The sequence below is a fragment of the Panthera pardus genome, unplaced genomic scaffold (genome assembly GCF_024362965.1).
Source record: "Panthera pardus isolate Hobbes unplaced genomic scaffold, ASM2436296v1 HiC_scaffold_20, whole genome shotgun sequence".
Lineage (NCBI taxonomy): Eukaryota > Metazoa > Chordata > Mammalia > Carnivora > Felidae > Panthera > Panthera pardus.
The window spans coordinates 92,932,701-92,953,176 of NW_026526766.1; the positions used below are offsets into that span (position 1 = coordinate 92,932,701).

The 20,476-nt window shown below is 65.4% G+C and overlaps 2 protein-coding genes across 4 annotated transcripts; both read right to left on the reverse strand.

The window, feature by feature from the left end:
- Positions 1-4,132: 4,132 nt before the first annotated feature.
- NPDC1 (neural proliferation, differentiation and control 1) lies at positions 4,133-10,100 on the reverse strand. The gene is made up of 9 exons (XM_053908585.1): positions 9,775-10,100; positions 6,922-7,068; positions 5,666-5,800; positions 5,399-5,572; positions 5,247-5,313; positions 5,087-5,171; positions 4,922-5,001; positions 4,596-4,692; positions 4,133-4,498 (listed from the first exon to the last, which is right to left on the reverse strand). The coding sequence occupies exons 1-9, from the start codon at positions 9,884-9,886 to the stop codon at positions 4,430-4,432; spliced, it is 966 nt and encodes a 321-aa protein (XP_053764560.1). The 5' UTR covers positions 9,887-10,100; the 3' UTR covers positions 4,133-4,429.
- Positions 10,101-10,165: 65 nt separating this feature from the next.
- ENTPD2 (ectonucleoside triphosphate diphosphohydrolase 2) lies at positions 10,166-17,104 on the reverse strand. Of its 3 annotated transcripts, XR_002076416.2 has the most exons (10): positions 16,848-17,104; positions 15,463-15,580; positions 14,792-14,942; positions 14,450-14,609; positions 14,142-14,369; positions 13,446-13,700; positions 13,244-13,363; positions 12,332-12,466; positions 11,894-12,256; positions 10,166-10,950 (listed from the first exon to the last, which is right to left on the reverse strand). XR_002076416.2 is itself a non-coding variant. In XM_053908583.1 (9 exons), exons 1-9 carry the CDS (start codon positions 16,962-16,964, stop codon positions 12,053-12,055), a joined length of 1,488 nt encoding a protein of 495 aa, XP_053764558.1. In that variant the 5' UTR covers positions 16,965-17,104; the 3' UTR covers positions 11,651-12,052. The 3 variants fall into 3 exon arrangements, 2 of the variants coding, with proteins under 2 accessions (XP_053764558.1, XP_053764559.1); XM_053908583.1 differs by lacking the exon at positions 10,166-10,950 and having other exon boundaries at positions 11,651-12,256; XM_053908584.1 differs by lacking the exons at positions 10,166-10,950; positions 14,142-14,369 and having other exon boundaries at positions 11,651-12,256.
- Positions 17,105-20,476: the final 3,372 nt, after the last annotated feature.

Genomic DNA, 20,476 nt, shown 5'->3' on the forward strand with positions numbered 1-20,476 from the left:
GCAGTGTGGCATCTGTGGGGCTCCCCTGCCGCTGCATAACCTCCGAGCTGCAGTGGGGCTTTGCGCAACGTGGAAGGAGGGGAGGGAGGCTATGGGGTCTGGCGGCAACCATCTGGCAGCCTGTGGTGTGGGTGCCGCAGCCAGGCCTGACTCCCTGCCGGTGATCACCAGGGCCTGCCCGGAGTCCCCCCCCCCCCCCCCCGCCGACGTTTAGGGGGATGCCCCGGGTGGCGCTGAGCCTTTGGCCCCACCCTGGCGTCTCTTCACTGACAGGGGCACCACAGAGCAGCCACACCCCGGCCTCAGCCCACCTCTCCTCGCGGCAGGCACCCAGCAGGTGGGCAGGGGGACAGGTGGGCAGGGGCCGATCCCACGGCAGCCAGCTAGGACCTGGCTTCTGGCTGCTGGCACCCGTGCCCTTCCTGTTTGCGCGGCCAGGCTGGCCAAGGCGCTCACCACAGGCCTCACCCACACCCACAGCCCGCTGCCTTTCTGGGTGGATTGAGAGGACCCTCCCTGCCCTCCGCCGCAGGTCCACTGCTCCCCAGTCACACACCTGCCAGCTCGGGTTGGCGGCCCCCTGTCATGAAAACCTGCTGGCTGGGAAATGGGGCCCTGAGGTTTGGCCTAGAAACAGGTCAGAATGAGACGCTCTCAGGGGAAAGTCAAGAAGGCGAGAAAACGTGAGTCAAAGGGAAAGCGGGGGCCTCATCCTGCCGCCTCACCCCAGGCCCTGCGACTCTCTGGGACGCAGGCGGGCACCCAACTCCGTCTCTGCAGCCCGTGAGCATCTTGGGAGCAGGAGCGGACTGTGGCTCCCCCAGCTGAGCCCTCGGGGCTGCTTCGGGGCCGGCCTCCTCGTGGGCACCCACTGAAGGAACCACAGATGGGGGTGGGGGGCCCTGCCCCAGACGGAGGGCGGGCCACTGGCCACCTCCCCCTTGCAGACAGCGGCCAGGCAGCAGCACCTAGGGCGGTGGAGGGCTGGACCAGCGTTAGCTCCAGCCTGGGGGGCTGCCTCAGGGAAGGGGGGCCACAGCCTAGCTGCCTGCCGGCCAAGGGTTACCCTGAGCGGGGCAGAGTCCATGCCTGTGCCCAGAAGGCCCCCTGGTGGCCGTGCTCCAAAGCCACCTGCTCCCGCAGGGGAGGAAGCAAGGGCAGCACACACTTCATTGTCAAAGGCAAGATGATGCCGGGGGTTCAGGGAAGCCTTTGGAAGGTGGGTGCAGAGACTGGCAGGTAGCCAAGGAGCCCCCAGGCTGGGGGTGCAGCACGAGGGCTGGCCCGGGAGCCAGTTGCCGCGGGAGACAACTCTGGTCTCGAGCTGCAGAGGCCACGTGGGCCAGCCACAGGGCACACAGGTCCAGGCCAGCAGCACAGCGCCTCCTCTCCTACCCCTTCCCTTCCCGCCCAGGCCAGGAGCACGTTCACTTCCTCATCCAAGACCAGCGCCAGATGCCCATGCACCGAGTTTGCCTCGTCCCTTTCTGTTCCGCACGAAACCCGGGGTGGGGGTGCAGCTGGGGGACTGGGATCCGGAACCAGCCCAGCCAGCCACCCAGGGGGACAGGGAAGTGTGTCTGAACTGCAGGAGGAAGGCGTCACCTCCTGGAGTCTGCACGTAGAAAGTGCCCACTTCACAGGGTCTTGGCTAAGGGACCACCCCACGTTCTGTGCCAAATGTGGTCTTACATTCTTGCAGGGTAAGGGTCTGGCGGGGGCGGGGGTATCTCCCAACAGATGGGTGTCACCTTGGAGTCTCTGCTGGGCTGTGAGAATGTCACCTTTCGTCACCTATGCTCAAGGAGAATGTCAAGCTGGGGAAGGCTGGTAAAGAGCTAAAGCAGGAGGGCTCTGCACAGGGTCGGGCCAGAGGGCAGAGACGGGATCAGCCTCTTGTGCCAAGAAGGGGCCCTGGGACGGCAACAGGAACAGTGGCGGGGGTACGAGGCTACAGGTGGTACGGAGGGAGGTAATGGGCCCCTCGCCCAGGATTGGGGCCTCCAAAGTCCCTGTGGAGACAGAGCTTTCCTGGGCCCTGAGCCTCCACCCCAGGGCAGCCCACTGTATCCTGGGCCTGTGGGGAAAAAGAGTGGCTGGAGTCTAGGCAAAAGCAGGGACTGGCCCTGCCTGAGGCCAATGGAAGGCCTGAACCAGGTAGGGAGCGGGCTGCTGAGCTGCTTCGGGCCTATGCCAAGGGAGACCCAACCGCCTGGAGGACCCCAGCCCCTGCCCTTGCTTCCCTGGCCCAGACATACCGGTTCCTGTCTCATTGCAGCTACCCAGGAAGGGGGACACTCCTGTCTGAGGCCCTGGGGAGCAGGCAGCAAGGACGCTGGGGACAGAAGCTAGGAAAGCCCTGGTGGCCACTCCTGCCCAGGTCAGGCCACAGGAAGCGGGAAAGGCAAGGGTCCTGACACCGGGCCTGACCCCAGAGCTCAAGGGGAACCTCCTGGCCCTCAGTATGTAGGAGCCAGCCAGCAATGCAGACCGCCTGGGCCTTCCTGAGAGAGGCTGGGACCCTCCACACCTTTCCCTCCGTGGCTATCTCCCCTGAAGGCACAGAGTAAGCAACAGTGGACATGCCATCGTCACCTTGCCCTCACCCACACAGGTTCCCGGCTCCCTGCACCTGCCTCCTTCCATCTCCCACACCGGTGCACAGAAGGAAAACTGAGGCTCCCAGCTGCGGGCCAGCCCAAGGCCACGGCCCAGGAGCCAGGGTGGGGAGAAAGGACTTCCCAGCCTTGTGGGCACTAGCCCCAGAGACAGACGTTTTTAGGACAGGCCGTGTGTTCCAAGCAGGGGCAACCTCATTTCCCCCAGCCCAGCCCACCGGTCTCTCCTCAGGAACCCGGCTGTCTTCCTCTCTCAGGGTCGCCCCTGAAGTTCAGAATTCTCAGGGTGCCTGGGTGGCTCAACTTGACTTTGACTCAGGTCAGGACCTCACGGTTCGTGAGTTGGGCCCCACGTTTGGCTTTGAGCTGACAGCACGGAGCCTGCTGGGGATTCTCTCTCTCCCTCTCTGCCCTTCCTCTGCTCTCTCTCTCTCTCAAAATACACCAGTAGGGGCGCCTGGGTGGCGCAGTCGGTTAAGCGTCCGACCTCAGCCAGGTCACGATCTCGCGGTCCGTGAGTTCGAGCCCCGCGTCAGGCTCTGGGCTGATGGCTCAGAGCCCGGAGCCTGTTTCCGATTCTGTGTCTCCCTCTCTCTGCCCCTCCCCCGTTCATGCTCTGTCTCTCTCTGTCCCAAAAATAAATAAAAAACGTTGAAAAAAAAATACACCAGTAAACATTAAAAAAGAAATTCAGATTTCTCTCTTGAACCCAACCCTCTCCCCCCGCCCCCCCCGCCTCAGTGGGGCAGACGGGCCCAATCCCTGCACCCCGTCCGCGTCTGCAGTAGGCCCTCCTGTTCCCTGAAACCCCTCCACACCTCTGATGACACAACGCGGTCCCCCTCACCCCCGCTCTGAACCTCCACCTGAAGGTCACTCTTCCCCTCCCCCGGCATCCTTGCTCCCGGGTGGGTGGCTGGTGTGGGCCAAGACGCAGTTCCTGACACTCAGGGCCCCGGCCACCTCTCCCCCCCTCACCTGCTCCACCCTGGTCTGCGTGCAGCCCGCAGCCCTCAGGTCCCTCTGCCTGCCGTGCCCACGTGCTGCAGGGGCCCAGGTGTCTCTGTGGTCCCTGTAACAAACCCACACTCAGCGCCTGCTTCTTCCCCGCCTTCTGGCCCAGGTGGGCAACTGCAGAATGGCATTTGGGTGCCGACTGCCAGGTGTGCGTGGGCGCCCACTTCCCCCGCTCCCCTGCCCTTTTTAGCATGCACGGAATGGGCTCTTTTAGGGGGTGGTACCAACTCCAGACCCGCCTGGCCCCACATTTCACCCCTCCCTCCCCAACTTGAGAGAGAAGTTTCAGTAGGGGTGAGGCCCACAGGGGAAACTGGGTACGGGTGGTCCTCCGTGTTGGTGGAAAAATAAAGCCTCTCTTCCCCAGCAGGGGGCAGAGATGCCCCTCCCCCACCCTCAGAGCGTGGGAGGAGCCCCAGGTCCCCACTGCACCCCCATCCTCCGCAGCCCCAGATGGTGGGACGGAGGCCGGTCTGCAGCACACGCCAAGATGGTGTGTTTGAAATGTATTTTAATGGTTTTGTCTCCAGGATGCCTCATCCGTGCCTGGTCTTTAGGGGGTTCGCCCCATCCCCTCACTGGCGGTTCCCACTCCAGAGGGCAGGTGCAAGGGGAACGTGGCCCCTGGCAGGACGGGGCAGAGTCTGCTCAATGCGGGGTTCCCGCCCTCGTGCCCTGGCCCAGCCACAAGCACGCCCACCTTCAACAGGGTCTCTGTAGGGGGAAACTCCAAGCCCTGCCCCTCCCCACCCGTGGGCCGTGCGGTCCGGAGCCGGTGGGCGGCAGCCTTCGGGTCACTGCGGCAGGGGCACGGCCAGCGACGATTGATCGAACAGCGGGTTCCGGACCTCCATTTCTCCGGTCTGTGAAGGCCAGTGTCAGGCTCGGGGTGCACGGGGGAGCGGCCCAGGAGGCAGTAAGTACCCCCCCCCCCCACACACTCCCGGCCCCAGCACTTACGGGGGCCAGGCCGGGGCATTCGTACACCGTGAAGTCGCCGTCTTCGTTCTCCTCGTCGGACGACAACGACTCCAGTTCCTTGGGCGGCTCTTTATGCCTGGGTGGGGGGCGGGACGGCTCGGTCCTCCCACACCCTCCAGCGCCTAGTGGCCCGGGCTGCAAGGGGGGCTCGGAGCGTCTGGCCCCAGAGCCCAAGGGCAGGGGCGGCGGGCTGGGAGGCTGGGGGGGGGGGGCGGGGGGAGGAGGGTGGGCGAGCCGCAGCCGGCAGGGCCTGGCCGGGTAGGTTGGCCGGTATGGGGACGGGCGGACCGGGTGGGGCCTCTCACCGCTCCAGGCACCGCATCTGCTGCCTCTGGTGCTGGTAGTGGTACATCTCGGCGCTGTGCGCTAGCCTCTGGTCGCCCGGCTGTGCAGGGGGAGGGCAGGGAGGTCAGGCCGCGGCGGGGAGGGGCCGGGCCGGGGCGGTGGGGCGGCGGGGCGGGGCCACGCACCGAGATCCCGGGCGTCGCGGGGGAGCCCGGCGCCTGCGGGGCCGCGTAGTCGGCCTTCTGAGTCAGGCGGAGGTCTCGCTGCAGCCTGCGGGGAGTGGAGCCTGAGACCCGCGGGGTCGCCGCCCGCGGTCCCCAGTCCGCCCACCCGCCCCGCGCTCACCTGCACCAGCAGAGAGCGGCCACGGCGAGAGCGGCCGCGCCGGCTACCGAGCACGCCACGACGAGCACTGCGGGGAGGGGGCGCGGTGAGGACGGCCTTCAGGGCGGGACCCTGCGTCCGGCCCACCGAGACCTACAGACCCGCAGACCTACCGAGGGCGAGGCCGTCACCGCGCCCACCCCGGGGCTCCAAGGGAGACATGTGCACCGGCCCAGACGACACAGGGGAGCCCAAGGATGTGTGGACCGTGGGTGCCGGGGCTCCCCGAGTGGAGGGGAGGCCCAGGTTGGGGCCCTGGCGACGCTCTGAGAGCCCCAGGGTGGCTGCTGCAGAGAGAAGGCAGGGTATGGTTAGAGCACAGGACCAGCCTGGGGGGTCAAAAGTGGTGGGGAGACGCAGGGGGACCGGCTGGGGCTCACCAGGCTCCAGGTGCTGCTGTGCGCCTTCAAGCTGGGGCTGGGCCGTGAGCCTGGAGTGCCGGGGCTCCTGCCGGGCCAGCTCCTGGGCCAGGAAGTCAATCTCGTCTTCCAGTCTCGGCCTGGGCAGGTTCTCCCCTGGGGGGGTGGGGGGAGGGGCCATCAGATGGAGAGGCTCCTAGCCCATCCCTGGCAACGCCAGCTGCAGGCGGCCCTCCAGAGAAGGTGAGGCCGGTCCAGGAAGCAGACTCCAGGCCTAGGCCTCCTTCTCCCTCCAGGCTCCTCCCAGGGGCCGGTGGTGGCCAGAGGACCAGGTACCAGCTTGCCAGCCCCGGCCATCCTGAGTTGCCATGGTGACAGCCGAAGGCAGTCCACAGGAGCGGCAGCTTTCCCAGGAAAGTGGGGGTGGGGGCAAGGGAGCGGAGGAGTTAGGGGAATGTGCAGAGGCTAGGAGGAGAAGGGCAGGGTGCTCCTCGCCCTACCTGTTACCCATGCATCACTGCACCCCTTCTCTACCAAGACAGGCAGTGGCTCCTCAAGAAGAGCGGAGAGGCCCCATTCTGTCCCCGCCCCCACCACCAGGTCATCATCATCAGTAGGAACTGAGGGCAGCTCTCTGAGTTCTGAGTAGGGCTGGTGTCTCGGCTCCTCCTCCCCGTCCCTGCCGTGGGCTCCACAGCTCAGACAGAGGCTCCAGGCCGACACCCTGCACAGCATCGAAAGAGCAGGACGCCTGCCACCTTCTAGAAGCAAGCCTGTACATCTCATTCCCCTGCCTCCCCTACAGGCAGGAAGGTCCTCCTGCCCCACCAGACTTCAGCTCCCCCAGCATCCCTCTGTAATCCCCTCCACACCTGAAGTCACTCAGCATCTGGCTGGCTGTCCAGACATCCTGGGCTCAGATCGGTCGGTAAGCCACATGGATTGCACAGGGTGAGTGAGCCACGGAGAAAGAGGTCACCCTGGGCGAGGAGCCGGAGCAGCCCAGGGGGTAGGACTTGGGGAGCTCTAACCCCCTTCTCTCCTGGAGTCACCCCAGCATTTCACACCACACACCCTTTGTCCCGGTAGGGGCTAACTGCCCCAGGCCTCGGCACACTGCCAGGCTCTGGGCTGGTGCTATCTGGAAAGATCACCAGGCCACTCGGAGACGGAAGAGTCTCCGGAACCTGACAAAGCTCGAGGGACCTAAGAGCCGAGGTTGAGTGGCGAATGTGTCAGGACAGGGGAGGTGGGGAGGACATCCTTCTCTCCCATACCCACAGGCCGGCGCATCCTGGGTACACAGAGCCCTTCCTGGTCTTCCTGGAAGGGCTGAAGGCAGGGCCCACAGACGTGCGCGCCCGGGGGGCACCGTGCCCGCCTCTTCAGGGCGCAGTCCAGGCTCCCAGGACAGACAGCGGCATCTAGGAAGAAGGCAGAGCCAGGTCACCGCCCTGCTTGGCTCAGCCCCTGCACAGAGACAGTACTGCCCTGGCCACTCCTCCCCCACTGAGCTGACCCATTGGCCTGGCTCCGGCCATTGTTCTGGGCAGGCCCTTCCTCCCAACAGCCAGAAATCAGGACCAGGAAGATAAACAGTCCCAACATGTTACTGGAACTTCCCTGCCCCACCCACTCCCCAGAGTCCACTTGGGAGGCCTGAGCCAGCCCTGTAAGGAAGCCCTCCCTCACTGGCTGCAGAGCAACAGCGCTCCTGGCCAGGGCCGTGCAGCCCTCTGGGTCCTGCCTGCAGTTGCAACGTGCCCTGAACAAGCCCTGGACCTTCCATCCAGACTGGGAGCCCCGGAAGGTGGGGCCCAGGTCCGTCTCTGACAGGCACAGCGTAGGATGCTGGCCGCCCGCCTCTCCCACCACGTCGGGACTGCCCTGCAAGTCCCAGCATGCCGTCCCCCAGCCCCAGAGCAGAGCCGGAAGGTAGCCCAGAACAAGGGAAGACAGCCCTTCCTCCAGCGTCTGACCTCTGGCCTGTCACCAGAGCACAGAGAAGCTGCTGGGTTGGGGAGCTCTAGAATAGGGTCAGCAAATCTGACTTGCTTGAAATACGGAAGCCAGGCCAGGGTCGCTCTTGCAGCCACGCTACCAGGGACCGGGGAGTCCCTGGGACTTTGGGTCCGAACCGTGGTGTCCTGTATACGCAGCTAGTAGGCCTCCATGCCCGTTTCCCTTCTCAGATGCAGGAGAGTTGCCTCGAAACGAGGGAATCTCCCAAGGCCTGGGACGCTGGCCCCAGGTATGAGCAGCAGAGCCAGAGGACCCCGGAAGATACCCAGCGGGCCCATCAATTCTGGTTGGGGAGGCTGGGATGGGGCATCTCTGGAGGACTAGGACTACTCCTCTCTACCTAGCCCCCCCCCCCCCCCCCCCCCACACACACATATACTGCAGGAGGACCATTAGAGCCCAAGGTATGTGAGGGATCAGGGACTCCCGGGCCCTGTCCTTCTCCAGACCTTGGCTGGCCTGACTTGGTTTCCTTGGTAACCTGATACTCCCAGCCTCCTGTCTGTAGGCAGGAAGTCCCAGCAGTCCTTGCGGCAAGCAGGCAGACTCCCATCCCGGGGACCCCATCCTGCACTACCTCCGGTCAGCAGGCACCGGTATCAGAAAGCCGGCCTGGGGCGTGGGCTAGTTAAACGTTAAGCCTGTGTCAGCCCATCAGTCTGGACCCCACCCACCAGCTGGGTGCCCAGGAAGCCAGACAGTCCCTGCTCCTGGTGCTGAGGACCCAGAGTGCACTAGGCCAGGGGTAGAGGCCCAAGGCGCACAGCTGGTGCCAGGGTCTGGGTTGCAGAGACCTCCCTCCACTCCCAGTCCTCCAGCCTAGAAAGACATGGCTGCTGCCTTGCTAATCCTGGAAAAGTCCTCCCCGCCTCGGGTGCAGGACGAGGCCCCAGGGACAGTCCCCAGTCCCGCCTCGGGCGCAGGATGAGGTCCCAGGAACAGCGGCAGCTGGAGACTGGCTGGCACCACATCCCACATCTGTGAGAGCATAAGGCTGATCAGCAGCCGGGACAGCAACTGCCCACCCCAGGGGCTCAGCACAGAGGCTGCGTTTCCTCCGGAGGCCCCACCCTTCATGCTCTAGGGTCAGCTTCTCAGCAGGCAGCCTTCACGATCCCTGGCCAGCCATGCCCCAGCCCCCTGTCCAGGGGTGCTATGCCCAAGAGGCCTCTGGAGGCCTCCCACAGAACCACACGGCCCAGGTTGGCACCCCAGCTGTACCACCTACCAGTCACTTAACTTCTTTGTACCTGTTTTCTCACCTGTAAAATGGGCTAAGAATAGCACCTCTCCTGTGCTGCTGCCAGGAGAAGTGAATGAATGTGTGAGCACAGTCTCCCAGTTCAGCCCTGGAGTGGGGGGTGCATTTTGGATCCTGGGTTCCCGCAGACCTTCGGACCTGGAGCCTCACTGCCCATCTCCCAGGACGCTGGGCTCCTCAGGCTCTGCGGAGCATACCTTGGGGGGGGTGCCCTTCAGCCTCTAGCGCATAAGGGGGCCCTCCAGGGCAGGAGGTGAGGGAGGAAGCTCCAGACTGGTAGCCCTCCTGCCCCACTGAGGCCAGAACAAGCCCCTGAGCCTGGGACAACTCAGACTCCCTCACCGCAGCAAGGTAAGGTTCGTCCCCACCGGCCACCCGACGCAGGGGGACAGGCAGTCCCCAGGACGGACACCAGCAGCAAGGCCAGCAGGCACCCGGAGCCAGGCCCGGACACGCGGAGGCCAAGAAGCGCACACACACAGACGCGCACAGGGCAGACTCCCAGCGGCGGGCCCACCCGGAGAGAACCCTCCTCGGACACAGACACACACAGACACACACACACACACACACACACACACACACACACACACAGAACAAGCCCACGGATCCAGAGACAAAGGCCCGACGCGCGTGAACTTCGGGTTCGCCGCCAGGAACCCAGGAGAAGCGCCATCCGGGGGAGCCCTTCGGCGGCCCCTAGGGCGCCGCGCCCTCCGGGCCCAACCTGTTTACCCATCCCGGGCGAGGCGGGGCCTGCGGCCGGGCGAGGGCGGCGGCGCCGCGCAGGCGAGCGCTCCCCGGCCCCCGGGTGCCCCCGCGGCCTGCGCTGGACGCGCTGGCTCACCCGGGCGGCCGGCGGAGGCACCGCGCAGGGCCGCGCCGAGGACGAGGCCGGAGAGCAGCAGCCGCAGCAGCCGCAGGTGTCGCGGGGAGGGCGGAGGGACCGGCGTCGCCATCCTTCAGCGCCGCCGCCGGGGCAGCATGGCACCGCGCGGCCCGGGGCTCGGCGCGGGCTGCGGGCGCCGCGTCCGGGAGGCGGAGGAGCCGGAGCAGGAGGAGGGAGCGGAGGCGGAGACGGAGGAGGAAAGGAGGCGGAAAAGAGGCGGCGGCGGCGGCGCTGACGCTGCGGCAAAGGATCCGGGATCCAGGCGCGGCGGCGGGAGGCGCTCGGGGAGTGCGCCTGCGCGCTCCACCTGCGGGGGCGGGCCGGCGCCTCCAGGTTGCGCCCCCTCCCCCTTCCTCTAGTTCCGATTCCACCTCCTCGCTCGGGGCCTCGGGGCGCCCCGACTTCTGTGGCCTCTGCAGCCGGGGGCCTTCTCTGTCCTCCACAAACCCGGCTAGGCCTGGGGTGGGCTTCCGCGGGACACACTTCCCTCGGGTCCCCTCTCTGTCGTCAATTCCCACCCAACCTCCGCCCCGCTGGAGCGGGGCACCTGCCTTGGGCCCGGAGGCGCGAGCCCCAGGAACACAGGGACACCAGGCGCACACGGGTGGACAGGTGCGTCCGCACCTGGGCCCTCAGGGACACACGGCCCTCGGTGTGCAGCGGACACTCGCAGAACCAGGCGGGTGCTGGTGACCGCTCGGGGGAATGGGGCGGCTGCTCTCAGTGAGGCCGCCAGGGGGCAAGAGCGACCTGGAGCGGCTGGGAGCTGTCCACGGTCCCTAGGTGACAGCCCTTAGCTCCCCGAGGCCTCACGGCAGCACGCACCTATGGATGCACACCCTTACAGCGCACCGGTTGCCTCCAGAGAGCACAGCCACCCCTGCCACCTGGAAACCTCCCTCCGGCTCACCTTGCCGAGAGAACAGGGGTGAGCCTCCACACCCGATGCGTCTTCTCAGCCCTTTGTGTCACAATCCCAAAGGTAGGGCTGGCTGCCCTCGGGCTCGTGAAATGGCTCAAAACCCCAGAGCAAGCGCTGCCCTCAGGGCAATAACCAGACAGAAATGGTGTCTGCACTCACTTTCTAGAAAGGTCGGGGGCAGGGAGACACAGGCAAGACCATGCCTTCCCATGCTGGGGAAAAATTAAAAAATTAAATTAACAAACAGTGCAACAGTGCTTGGGGGAGGAGGTTGCAGGAGAGGCAGGTGGGGGCACCTGGTGCTTCTTGGGGGTGCGGAAGACCACACCCAGGCAGGAAGGGAGCCGCGTCCCAGTGTGGTGGCCCCTGGGCCTTACAGCCCAGCCTCTTCACGGGATTCGTCTCTCTGAGCAATGGGCCCCGCGGCCCTCCTGGTCCTGATCACAACAGCCCCCAGCACCGCTTCCTGCCGAGGGTCTGTCCACCGCCCCCCTCACTCTTCCAGCACTGACTGCAGCCAGACAGCTGCCTTGCCCACTATTTCCACCACCTCCACGCTCCCCGCCCTCACCCCTACCCCCAGCCCAATTCCAGGCCAGGGCCCAGCTCCAATCTTGCTTGGGTCACTGATGCAGATCTGGAGGTACCGCAGGGGCACTGCTGGCCGGAGAAGACTCAGGGGACACGGGGTCTGTGTTGGCTCGGCCACCCCGCAGCTACTCCAGGCCACACACTGGGAGCAGGGGACCAGGGAACCAGGGTTCCCTCGCCGCTCCAGTCCGGGCCCAGAGAAGAAGGAAGGAGAAGGAGCCCGGGGCCACCCTGGGGACCAGCAGCGGGCCTTCCTGGCCAACATAGCTGTGGGGAGGGAGGGAGGGAGGGCAGGCAGCAGCAAGGAGGCCCCACCCTAGGAACATTCCTCGGCTCTAGGAAGAAGCTTTTATTACAAAATTGTCACAAGGAAGCACTGCGTTCCCGGCCTGTGGGCTCTGACCGCCCGGATGCAGACCCAGACTCCCGAGGGCGGGGTGGGGGTCCCTAGACACCCAGTCCTGAAGTCACCAGCCCAGGGCTGGGGGGGGGGGGTGTCTGAATCCCCCACCCCCAGGAAGTGGGGGGGGGGGGGGCGTGGGGGCGCGGGGAGGAGCAGGAGACCTTGGAGGCTGGAGAAGGCTGCAGCAGGCAGGCAGGGGCCGGAGGTGGCTCCCTTCGCCCACCCCGGTCCCCCGTGGGCTCGGCCCCCATTCTCGACCGGAGCAGCGTTGTGGGCGGAGGCGTCACGGGTGGGACGGGGAACCGGGACCCGGCCCGCCGCTAGATGGCGCTCGACGCCCCGGCCGAGCGCGCCTGGCGCAGCAGCAGGACCACGGCGGCCAGAAGCATGGCGGCGAAAAGCAGGAGAAGCGCGACCCAGGACCTGAAGTCTGTGCCCTTGCGCAGCTCCGGCGGCTCGGCGGGGATCAGGTTGGTCAGGTTGAGCATGTAGCCGAGCGCCCAGCCGACCGCGGTGTCCCCGGCCTGCGGGCGAGGGGCACGGCCTCAGCCTCCGCGCGGCCCGGGGGTTCCCCCACCCCCACCCCCGCCAGCTCCTACCTTGCTCTGGAAGGTCACCCCTCCGAAGGCGCGCTCGTCGAAGCCGTAGCCGCGGCTCAGCAGCTGCTGCACGAACATGGCCCCCGCGCAGTAGTCGGGCAGGCGGGCCCGCTGCCCTGGAGCCTTAGCCTGCAGCTGGGACGCGCGGGGGAGACTGTCGGGCCGGCCGCCACCTGGAGGTCCCGGCCCACGAGGAGCGCTGGCCGGCGGCGTGCCGCACCCCTCCCCCCAACACACACCCACGGGCAGTGAAGGGCCAGAGGGGCCACCTCCCCCCCCCCCCCCCAGGGCAGGACTGTGCCCTCCAGGAAGGACATTGTGACTTGTGGATGGATGGCAGTGGACACCCCTGCCTTGGAGGTGGGCCCCCGGGGGCACAGCAGGGATGACCACCCAGGGCGCAGCAGGCTGGCAGTGACCTTAGCCCGTGGTCAGGGCAACAGGAGAAGCTCCAGGCCCTCCGCATGGACCTTGGGCTGGCCTTTTGTCCCCCGCTTCCCCGCCCCCCCTAAGTCTGCCTGCGACTAGACCCAGAGAAGACAGGACGGGGCCTCGGTCACCACCAGAGCCCACAGACACTGTGTTTCTCCCGGGGTCTGGCAGACACCTGACACTCCACCTGAGCAAGCACTTCCGTCTTCCTTTACTTGGTACCAGCGTCTAACCGGTGGCAGACCCCAGAAGCCTGGGTGTTGTCTTCAAAGTCTGGCTCCCCCACCCCTAAACTCCGCCGGTCCTTCCTGCTGCAACCAGTCCCCACCCCATTTCCCTCTGTGCGCCCTGCTGCCACGGGGCCTTTGCTATGCGCTCTGTCCTCCAGATCTCGGTTCTAGGGTCAGGCCTCAGGGAGGCATGATGCCAGCTGACCGGGGCCTCCTGTGCAACCCTGGAGAAGGCGGGAGTAGGCCTCACCTGACTCCATGTCTGGTTGCAGACGGCGACTACGGCTGTCTCCAGCTGCTGTAGGGTTGCCACAGGAAGCCCCATCACAGACCTTAGGAAGTCCACGGTGTAGAAAAAAGCAGAGAAGGCCTGCAAGGGGGGTACGGTCTCCCCATGAGCAGGCCCCGCATGCTACAGGGCACCCGCCCCCACTCCCACCCCCTGGACTCACCATGAAGTTCCCAGCCACTGGGGGCTGGAAGATGCCATTAAAGGAACATCGGGAGAAGTGGCAGGAGGAGAAATTGAAGAGTCCTAAGATGAGGCCACGGCAGAGGGCAGGGTCGCTGCTCCCTGCCAGGCTGACCCGGGTGCTGCTGTTGAAGGTCTGGGGCCGCTGGGCCGCGGTACATGGAGACTCATACACGTCCTGAAGCAGCACTTGGGTAGAGTAGCCCCTCGGCCAGCAAGGGTGGAAGCCGTGGGTCTAGGGGAATGTAGGGCTGTGACAGGCATCACTCTTCCTCCAAAGTCCGCCCACTACCCCTTGCCCAGGGCCTTTGGAAAGCCTCCCCAGAGGGCCTGCCTGTTGACTCTCTCGTAAGTCCCGCTTGGGCAACATCACTTTCTGCACTCAGGAGCAATCTATGGCTTCCCCTTATCTGCTGGACAAAATCCAGGCCTTTGGAGACCTGGCCCTGGCCCCCCTTTCCCCCAGTCAGACACTCGCCAGACCACTTGGCCTTTGCCCAGGAAGGATCCCTCCGCATCTATCCTGCCAGCTGATTACAACCCAGCTTTGGTTCCTGTTGCCAGAGGAGCCCTCCTCGGTCCAGGCTCTGCTCTGAACCCTCAGCTCCCATCTCTTCTCACCCCCCTCCCTCCAGGAGGGCACAGTGGTGCAGGCGGGCCAGGGGTGGTGGGGCACCTGGAGTGCACCAGCTAGCAGCCTCCGGAGGACCTGGTCACGGCCATAGCAGAGGAAGCTGTGGGTGTAGACGCAGTAGTGCTGGCCATAGAGCCGCAGCCGGACCTCACTGGCTGGATCCTCGGCTGGGCTGGCCGTCTCGAAGGTGATCTGTGTGGAGGCGCCCCCCAGGTCCATGGCCCCCAGCGTCCCCTTCCTTGGCCGGAACCACCGGCCCACCCAGCCATACTGTGGGGAGCGGAGGGTGGGGGTCAGCTGGTGGGTGGGTGCCACGCCCCCTGGCTCACTGGGCTGACCATCAGGCCCACCTTGATGAAGTTCTCCAGCAGGTAGTTGGCCGTCACCCAACCGAACACCCCCTCGTCCTGGCCCGAGAGGATGTGGGCGCCACGGAAATCGAAGGGATACCGGGTCAGCGTCCGGGTCACAGCCGCGAGCACGTTGGCCGAGGCCTCGGGACTGGTCAGGCTGTAACACAGGGAGGACTCTGAGGGCCATCCTCCCCAGGGAGCCAAGATCCTGCTGCTGGGGAGCGCCGCGTGTGGCCGGTCGGCCGCGTGGGTCCCCGCTCAGGGCCGCTGCTGAGGGCGTGTGGGGCCCACCCTATGCTGAGGCTCTGTGGAGACCGGGAAGGTCAAGGGCACACTCACTTGAGCAGGCGCATGCCTGCTGTGGCTCCCAGGTAGAGGGGCGTGTGCACATGGCTCTCCTTGGGCACCTCCTGAAGCGCCTGGTCCAGGCATTCAACGAGACTCTGGCCAGCCCTGGAAGGGTCGTCTGCGTAGCTGGAGATGCCCCCTCCTGGAGGGGGACAGGGAGATGGGCCCAAGCCTGACAGCCAGCCCCTGGAAGAGCCATGGGCCAGGAGGGCTGGGGACCTTGGGCTCCCAAGCCCGGTGGCAGCTTGGACACACCTTCCCGGTTTAAGCCCTCAGAGACAAAAGGGCCTACCTGCCTTTGGGCCACCCAGAGTCTCTGAGGCTGCTGCCCGCCCATGGGTGTGGGCCCAGGTGCCAGGATAAAGCACTAGGCATTGTCAATCTGGCCTAGCCTCCCGAGGGGCCTGCCTGGTGTGCCAGTCTTGGGCCAGGCAAAGCCCAAACCTCCCAGGCACTGCCTGAGGCTTACTTTCTAGAATGAACTGCCTGTAGCCTCTCCCAGGCCCAGGGTCCCAGCCTCTTTCGGAGGTTCCTGCAGCTCCTTCCCGGAGCAGGCCCCAGTGGCATCGAGCCGAGGCGCCTGACTTCAGAGGCTAAGGCCAGAGAGGGCGCCTGAGGTCCTACAGTGAGTGGAGTGGGTGTCCAGGCGCAGGGGGCCTTACCGCGTACGTTACAGGAGCTGTGCTGGCCCACGATGCCTGTGTCATTCTCCTTGTCTGCAGGCCACTTGTAGATGAACATGGACGTGTGCGAGGAGCCGGCGTCCAGGACAATGCCGTACTGGGAATGGGGGTGAGGGTGGGGACCTGAGGCCACGCCCCTTGGCTCCCCGGGTCTCCCCCACCCCCACCCTGTGGCAAGGTTGGAACCTCCAGAGTGAAGTACTGGGGTTCAGGCGGCAGGGACCGCCACAGAGACACGGCTTGGTAGGGGAGAGAATGGGGGCAGGGGTAGACAGCCAGGAGCCTTTTCTCCTCTGACTGCAGGAACTTTCCCGGCAAGGGCAAGCTGAAGGGTTGTGTCAGTGTCAGAAAAGTCCCGGGACCACCCTCGGAAACGCCCTAGGGACATGAGGTCCCCAGGTTGCAGTAGAGAAACCCAGTTGCAGGAACACCAGCACCCAGGCTTTCTCCACGTCTGTGTCCCTACCTCTCTGACCTCAGCCCAGCCTCAGGATGTGGAAGCATGCCTGAAGACACCCCCTCCCTGAGCCTCAAGGCCAGCACCTCTGAGCTGGGTCCTGCAGAGCTGAGAGGGGCCACGTGGGCCTTCCTTGCAGTTCCAAGGGCCAGGCTCCCAGCACTGAGAGCCCCACTGGAGCCCGTGCCCTCTTGAGCAGGGGAAAGGGGCCTCTCCAGGCCTCTTCCCCAACCCGGGAACAGCAGCATCAGCAGGCTAACCGCCCCCCAGCCTCAGCACCCCCCAAGCTGTGGCCCTTGGCTACAGAGCGCCCACTCCTGCGACCTCCCATCCTGGGCTGCTGGGGCTTGGAGCACCCACATACCCCCAGCAAAGCTCTCTTCCTACCAGTCCAATGAAGGGTCAAGGGAGCCGGCAGGACTGCAGGAGCCTGGCGGGAGCAGATCTGGCCTAGCCCACCCCAACGCCTCTAGGACCAGCCGGGCTTGTCCTCCCACCGGGCGCCCCTCAAGGGCAGACCCCGCACTGTCAGGGCCACCGGGTGGGTGGGGAGGGGTCCCTAGGCTCTGACGCCCGCCGCACCCCATCTGACTGAACCTTGAGGGTATGCATCCCTGGGGCGCAGCACAGGGCTGGGGGCGGCGGGTCCAGCCGCAGCCTGGGGCGTCCTGGGGCTGCATCTGGGGAGCGGAGAGACAGCTTCTCGGCCGCGTCCCTGACAGGCTACGCGACGGGCACCGCGAGCGGGGAGTTCCCGGGACTCCACCCCCCGCCCGGCCAGGAGCGCAGCGCAGCCCGGGTGGGGGTCCTCGGCTGCCGCGGGAGCGCAGCCTGGCCCTGCTCGGGTCCAAGCCTCCCAGCCGGGGCCCGCAACTCCGCGGACTGCGCCGGATGCCCGAGCGTGCACCTTGAGGGCGGGCAGCTCCCAGATGTCTCGAGTGGGGACGCACAGCAGTAGGAGCCCGGCGAGGCCCGCCGCGGCCAGCAGCAACGGCGGCAGCAGCGACAGCACCTTCCCAGCCATGGGCGGGCGCGCGGGCGCACCAGGCGTCGTCGAAGGGGCGGCAGGGAGCTGGAGGCCGGGGACCCGGGGCCCGGGGATAGGCGCCCAGGGCGGGGCGCGGACAGAGGCCACTGCTGGCCACGCCCACTGGCGGACCAGGACCGCCCACTGACTGGCCGCCCCGCCCGCCGCCCGCCCGCCCCGCGAGCGCAGGTGGGAGAAGTGTCGGCTGAATCACCCGCGCCGCCCCTCCCAGCGCCCCCGGTCGCGGCTATCGAGCACCTCCTGCTTCCTGTCCGCCCAGTTCCGACACTCGTTCCCTCTGCCGCGTCCCCCTGACCCCTCGTGCTGGCTACCAGGGTCGGCCTGTGGGCACTGGGGGATTCCCCCCACCTCCCCTGGGCAGGACCTAAGAGAACCCCCAGCCCTCTCCAGGAGAGTCTAGGCAGGAGGCCTGGCCTGGAAGGGTGGGTGGGGCTGGCTCTCAGGCAGCCTCCTTCAGAGGGCCAGGCTGCCGGAGTGGCCAGCTTTTCTCCGGCCTGATCCTGACGGAAGGAGCCACCACTAGCGACAGGAGCTGCACCAGTCCCGGCTGGGGTCCTGCCGTACTCTCCATGAAATCAAGGGCCAGCCAGCCAGTGGTGCTGACCCAGCTGTAGGCTACACGGCAGGTAGCTGCAAATGTACAGTCAGGCCCTGGGGACATCGGAGTGACCCAGTCTGGGCCTGCCCTCAAGGTGCTGAGGGCTCAAAGCTGGGCAGCCAAGCAACATGAAGCCAGACCTATCCCACACACAGCCCTAGTGCCAAGGTGACAGGTGAGGACACACTTAGAGAAAGGGGCAGGGTGGTCACGCTTACAGTGAACTGAGAGACCAGAGCCCAAGCTCATATGGACCAGTGCCAGTCTCCTGGCTCAGGGGCTGGCCCATCCCTGACACCCCCTCTGCCTGGAGAGTGGGGTGCCCAGAAGCCTGGACTGGGGAGGGCAGGGGTGGGGAGCAGGAGGAGGGTCCTCTGTGCACCAGGCAAGGAGATAAGGGAGAAGATCTCCCAGTCCTGGTTGTCCTCCAACAGGTCCCTGGATGCTGACTGGGATAGGGAAGCGCTCAGCCAGCCCTAGACCTCAGCTCTGCCCCCTTAATCCCCCGAAACGTCTGGCCTCTGTGCTTTAACTCCCCAGGCACCCTGTGAGCCAGCCTAGCCAAGCATCACCCCTTTCCCTGGCCAGGAGCCACCCCCACTCCGGGCCTTAGGCAAAACAGGAATTCCGGCACCAAGAATCCCAGCCATATAACAGCAGGGAGCCATGTGGCAAGACCACCCCGAGCGCCAGTGACTGGGGGCAGGGAGGTAGTGGCCAAAGGGTGGCCTTTGATGGGGACAGGGTCTGGGCAGCACCCGGGCTGGCTGGAACCAGCAGGAACAATTGGGCTGGGATGCTGCCCAGGCTGAGGGGCTGGTGTCACTGGCCTAGTAAAGGAGCTTTTCTTTCAGCTCTGGACCCCGACAGCAGAAAGGGTGGGAATCCCGGAGATGGTTCAGCCTGCTCGCAACCCCGTCTGGCTGGGCCCCAGCAGAGTCTCCGGGTGTGGCCAGCGCAGGGCTCTGGCTCTGCGGGCACCCCCCTGCCCCTCCCTCTAGGCCTTTCTTCCACAGGGAAAGCCCAGAGGAGGGAGAGGCCTGCAGATTAAGTTGAAAAGAAAGAGACAAAGGCGGCCCACAGGGAGCCCAGCGCAAGAAAGGGCAGCCGGGGCGCTGCCTACAGGCCCGCCCACCCTGCGCTGCCCCGCCTCCCGGCCCCCACACCCCACCCTGCGCTGCCCCGCCTCCCGGCCCCCACACCCCACCCTGTGCTGCCCCCCCTCCCGGCCCCCACACCCCACCCTGTGCTGCCCCCCCTCCCGGCCCCCACACCCCACCCTGTGCTGGCCCCCCTCCCGGCCCCCACACCTCACCGCACTGAGCCCAAGCAGGGTTCCCTGATGCTCTGGTTGGTCCTTGGACGGAGATCCACCAGCCGGGAGAGGATGGGGCCAGGGTAGTGGAGGCCTGGATGCCGGAGGGCTCATGGCCCAGGGCCCAGATTAGTCCCAGAAGAGAAGGAAAGCAGGCAGGGAGCAGGGGGCAGCCAGGACGAAGCCTGAGAGTGAGTTCTCTCTGAGACAGAACCGGGGCCGCAACCTCCCTCCTTGGTGCAGAGACGTCCTTCCTGAGTGGGAGGTGGACGGGGGGCACGAAAGGGGGCTCCTGGCAGGAACTCACCATGGGAGGGGCCTCTGGGAACCTAGGGGTGACGGGGGGGGGGGGGGGGGGGGAGGGGGGGGGAGGACGGCTCCAGATGTGCTACATGTGGCCTGGCCCTGGGTCCTGGCAGAGGAATGCCTTTGCAGAGAGGTGCAGCCAGAGGGATCCAGACCTCCCAGGTCGCGGACCCTTGCTGAGGCCCACTGACATCTTGGCTATGCCTGCCTCAGTCTCCCCGTTGGGGGGCGCCGCGTCTTATGGCTGAAACCTCTTAACCGGTAAAGGCCCTTCACTCTGTTCACCTGAAAAATAAGACCGTCTATTTTACTAGCAAAAATTGCTTTATTTGGGAACGACAGAATCGCAGTTCGGCGTTTACAAACTCCAGCAAAACTACAGGCAGATCTGACAAAGAAAGGAGAGGATGCTATTTTATAGAGACGGAAGAAGGGGTTATTCTGAACCCACGTCCGCTGGAGAAAAGTGAGAGTTCAGAGTGACGGCCACTGGTGGGTTTCTGGGGCGGATTTCCCATAGGAGAGGTAGTGCGCGTCTTTCCCTGGTGGGGCCTGTAAGTCATGATTCTTCCTGTGATCGGCCTTTAGGGCTCTGGCTCCCCCTTGCAGCCACATCCAGAGTCCACTTTGGTGACCCTTCCCTTCATCCACGTTCACAACTCACTGCTCACTTTCTTCACGTGCTCGTTCAGTCATTCGGCAAACACTTGTGCACCAGGATCCGTGCATGTACAGTGAGCAAGGGGTGCTCCTGAACCGCGTGGTGTGGGCACAGGGGAGGCCCACCCACCACCTGTCCTGAGGAGAGCGGATTTACCAAAGGGACCCCGGGAAGGGGAAAAGGCTGTGGCGCCTTGTGAGGCACGGCAGACACACAGGAGAGCGGGTGGGGCAATTGCGCACAGTGGGAAGACTAACAACACCGGGGCGCCTGGGCGGCTCAGTGGGTTAAGCATCTGGCTTGTGATCTCAGCCCAGGTCTTGATCTCAGGGTCATGGGTTCTATGCCCCGCACAGGGCTCCTCGCTGGGCGTGAAACCTATTAAAAAACAAACAAACAAGAGGGGAACAGGTACATCAAAGACCCCTCCGTGGCCCCAGTCAGAGCCACGCACTCTCTTGGGTTTTATGTTCGTTAGTCTCTTACTTCTCTTTATAGTGTTCCACTTATCCACGCATTTGCGTTTATATATATTTCCCCCCCTAAATAAATATATCTGTTGCGTTTCCTGGTGCTGGACCGCAGTTTATGTTTACGTGCTGCACAGA

Coding starts and splice junctions, on each gene's coding strand:
- NPDC1 (XM_053908585.1), bottom strand. CDS start 9,886: ATGGCGACGCCGGTCCCTCCGCCCTCCCCGCGACACCTGCGGCTGCTG. Junction 5,573..5,665: donor ACAGCAGCACCTGGAGCCTG/GTGAGCCCCAGC, acceptor TTCTCTCTGCAG/CAGCCACCCTGGGGCTCTCA. Junction 5,314..5,398: donor CGGTGACGGCCTCGCCCTCG/GTAGGTCTGCGG, acceptor CCCTCCCCGCAG/TGCTCGTCGTGGCGTGCTCG.
- ENTPD2 (XM_053908583.1), bottom strand. CDS start 16,964: ATGGCTGGGAAGGTGCTGTCGCTGCTGCCGCCGTTGCTGCTGGCCGCG. Junction 13,701..14,141: donor TGCTAGCTGGTGCACTCCAG/GTGCCCCACCAC, acceptor ACATTCCCCTAG/ACCCACGGCTTCCACCCTTG. Junction 12,257..12,331: donor GGGTGACCTTCCAGAGCAAG/GTAGGAGCTGGC, acceptor CCTCGCCCGCAG/GCCGGGGACACCGCGGTCGG.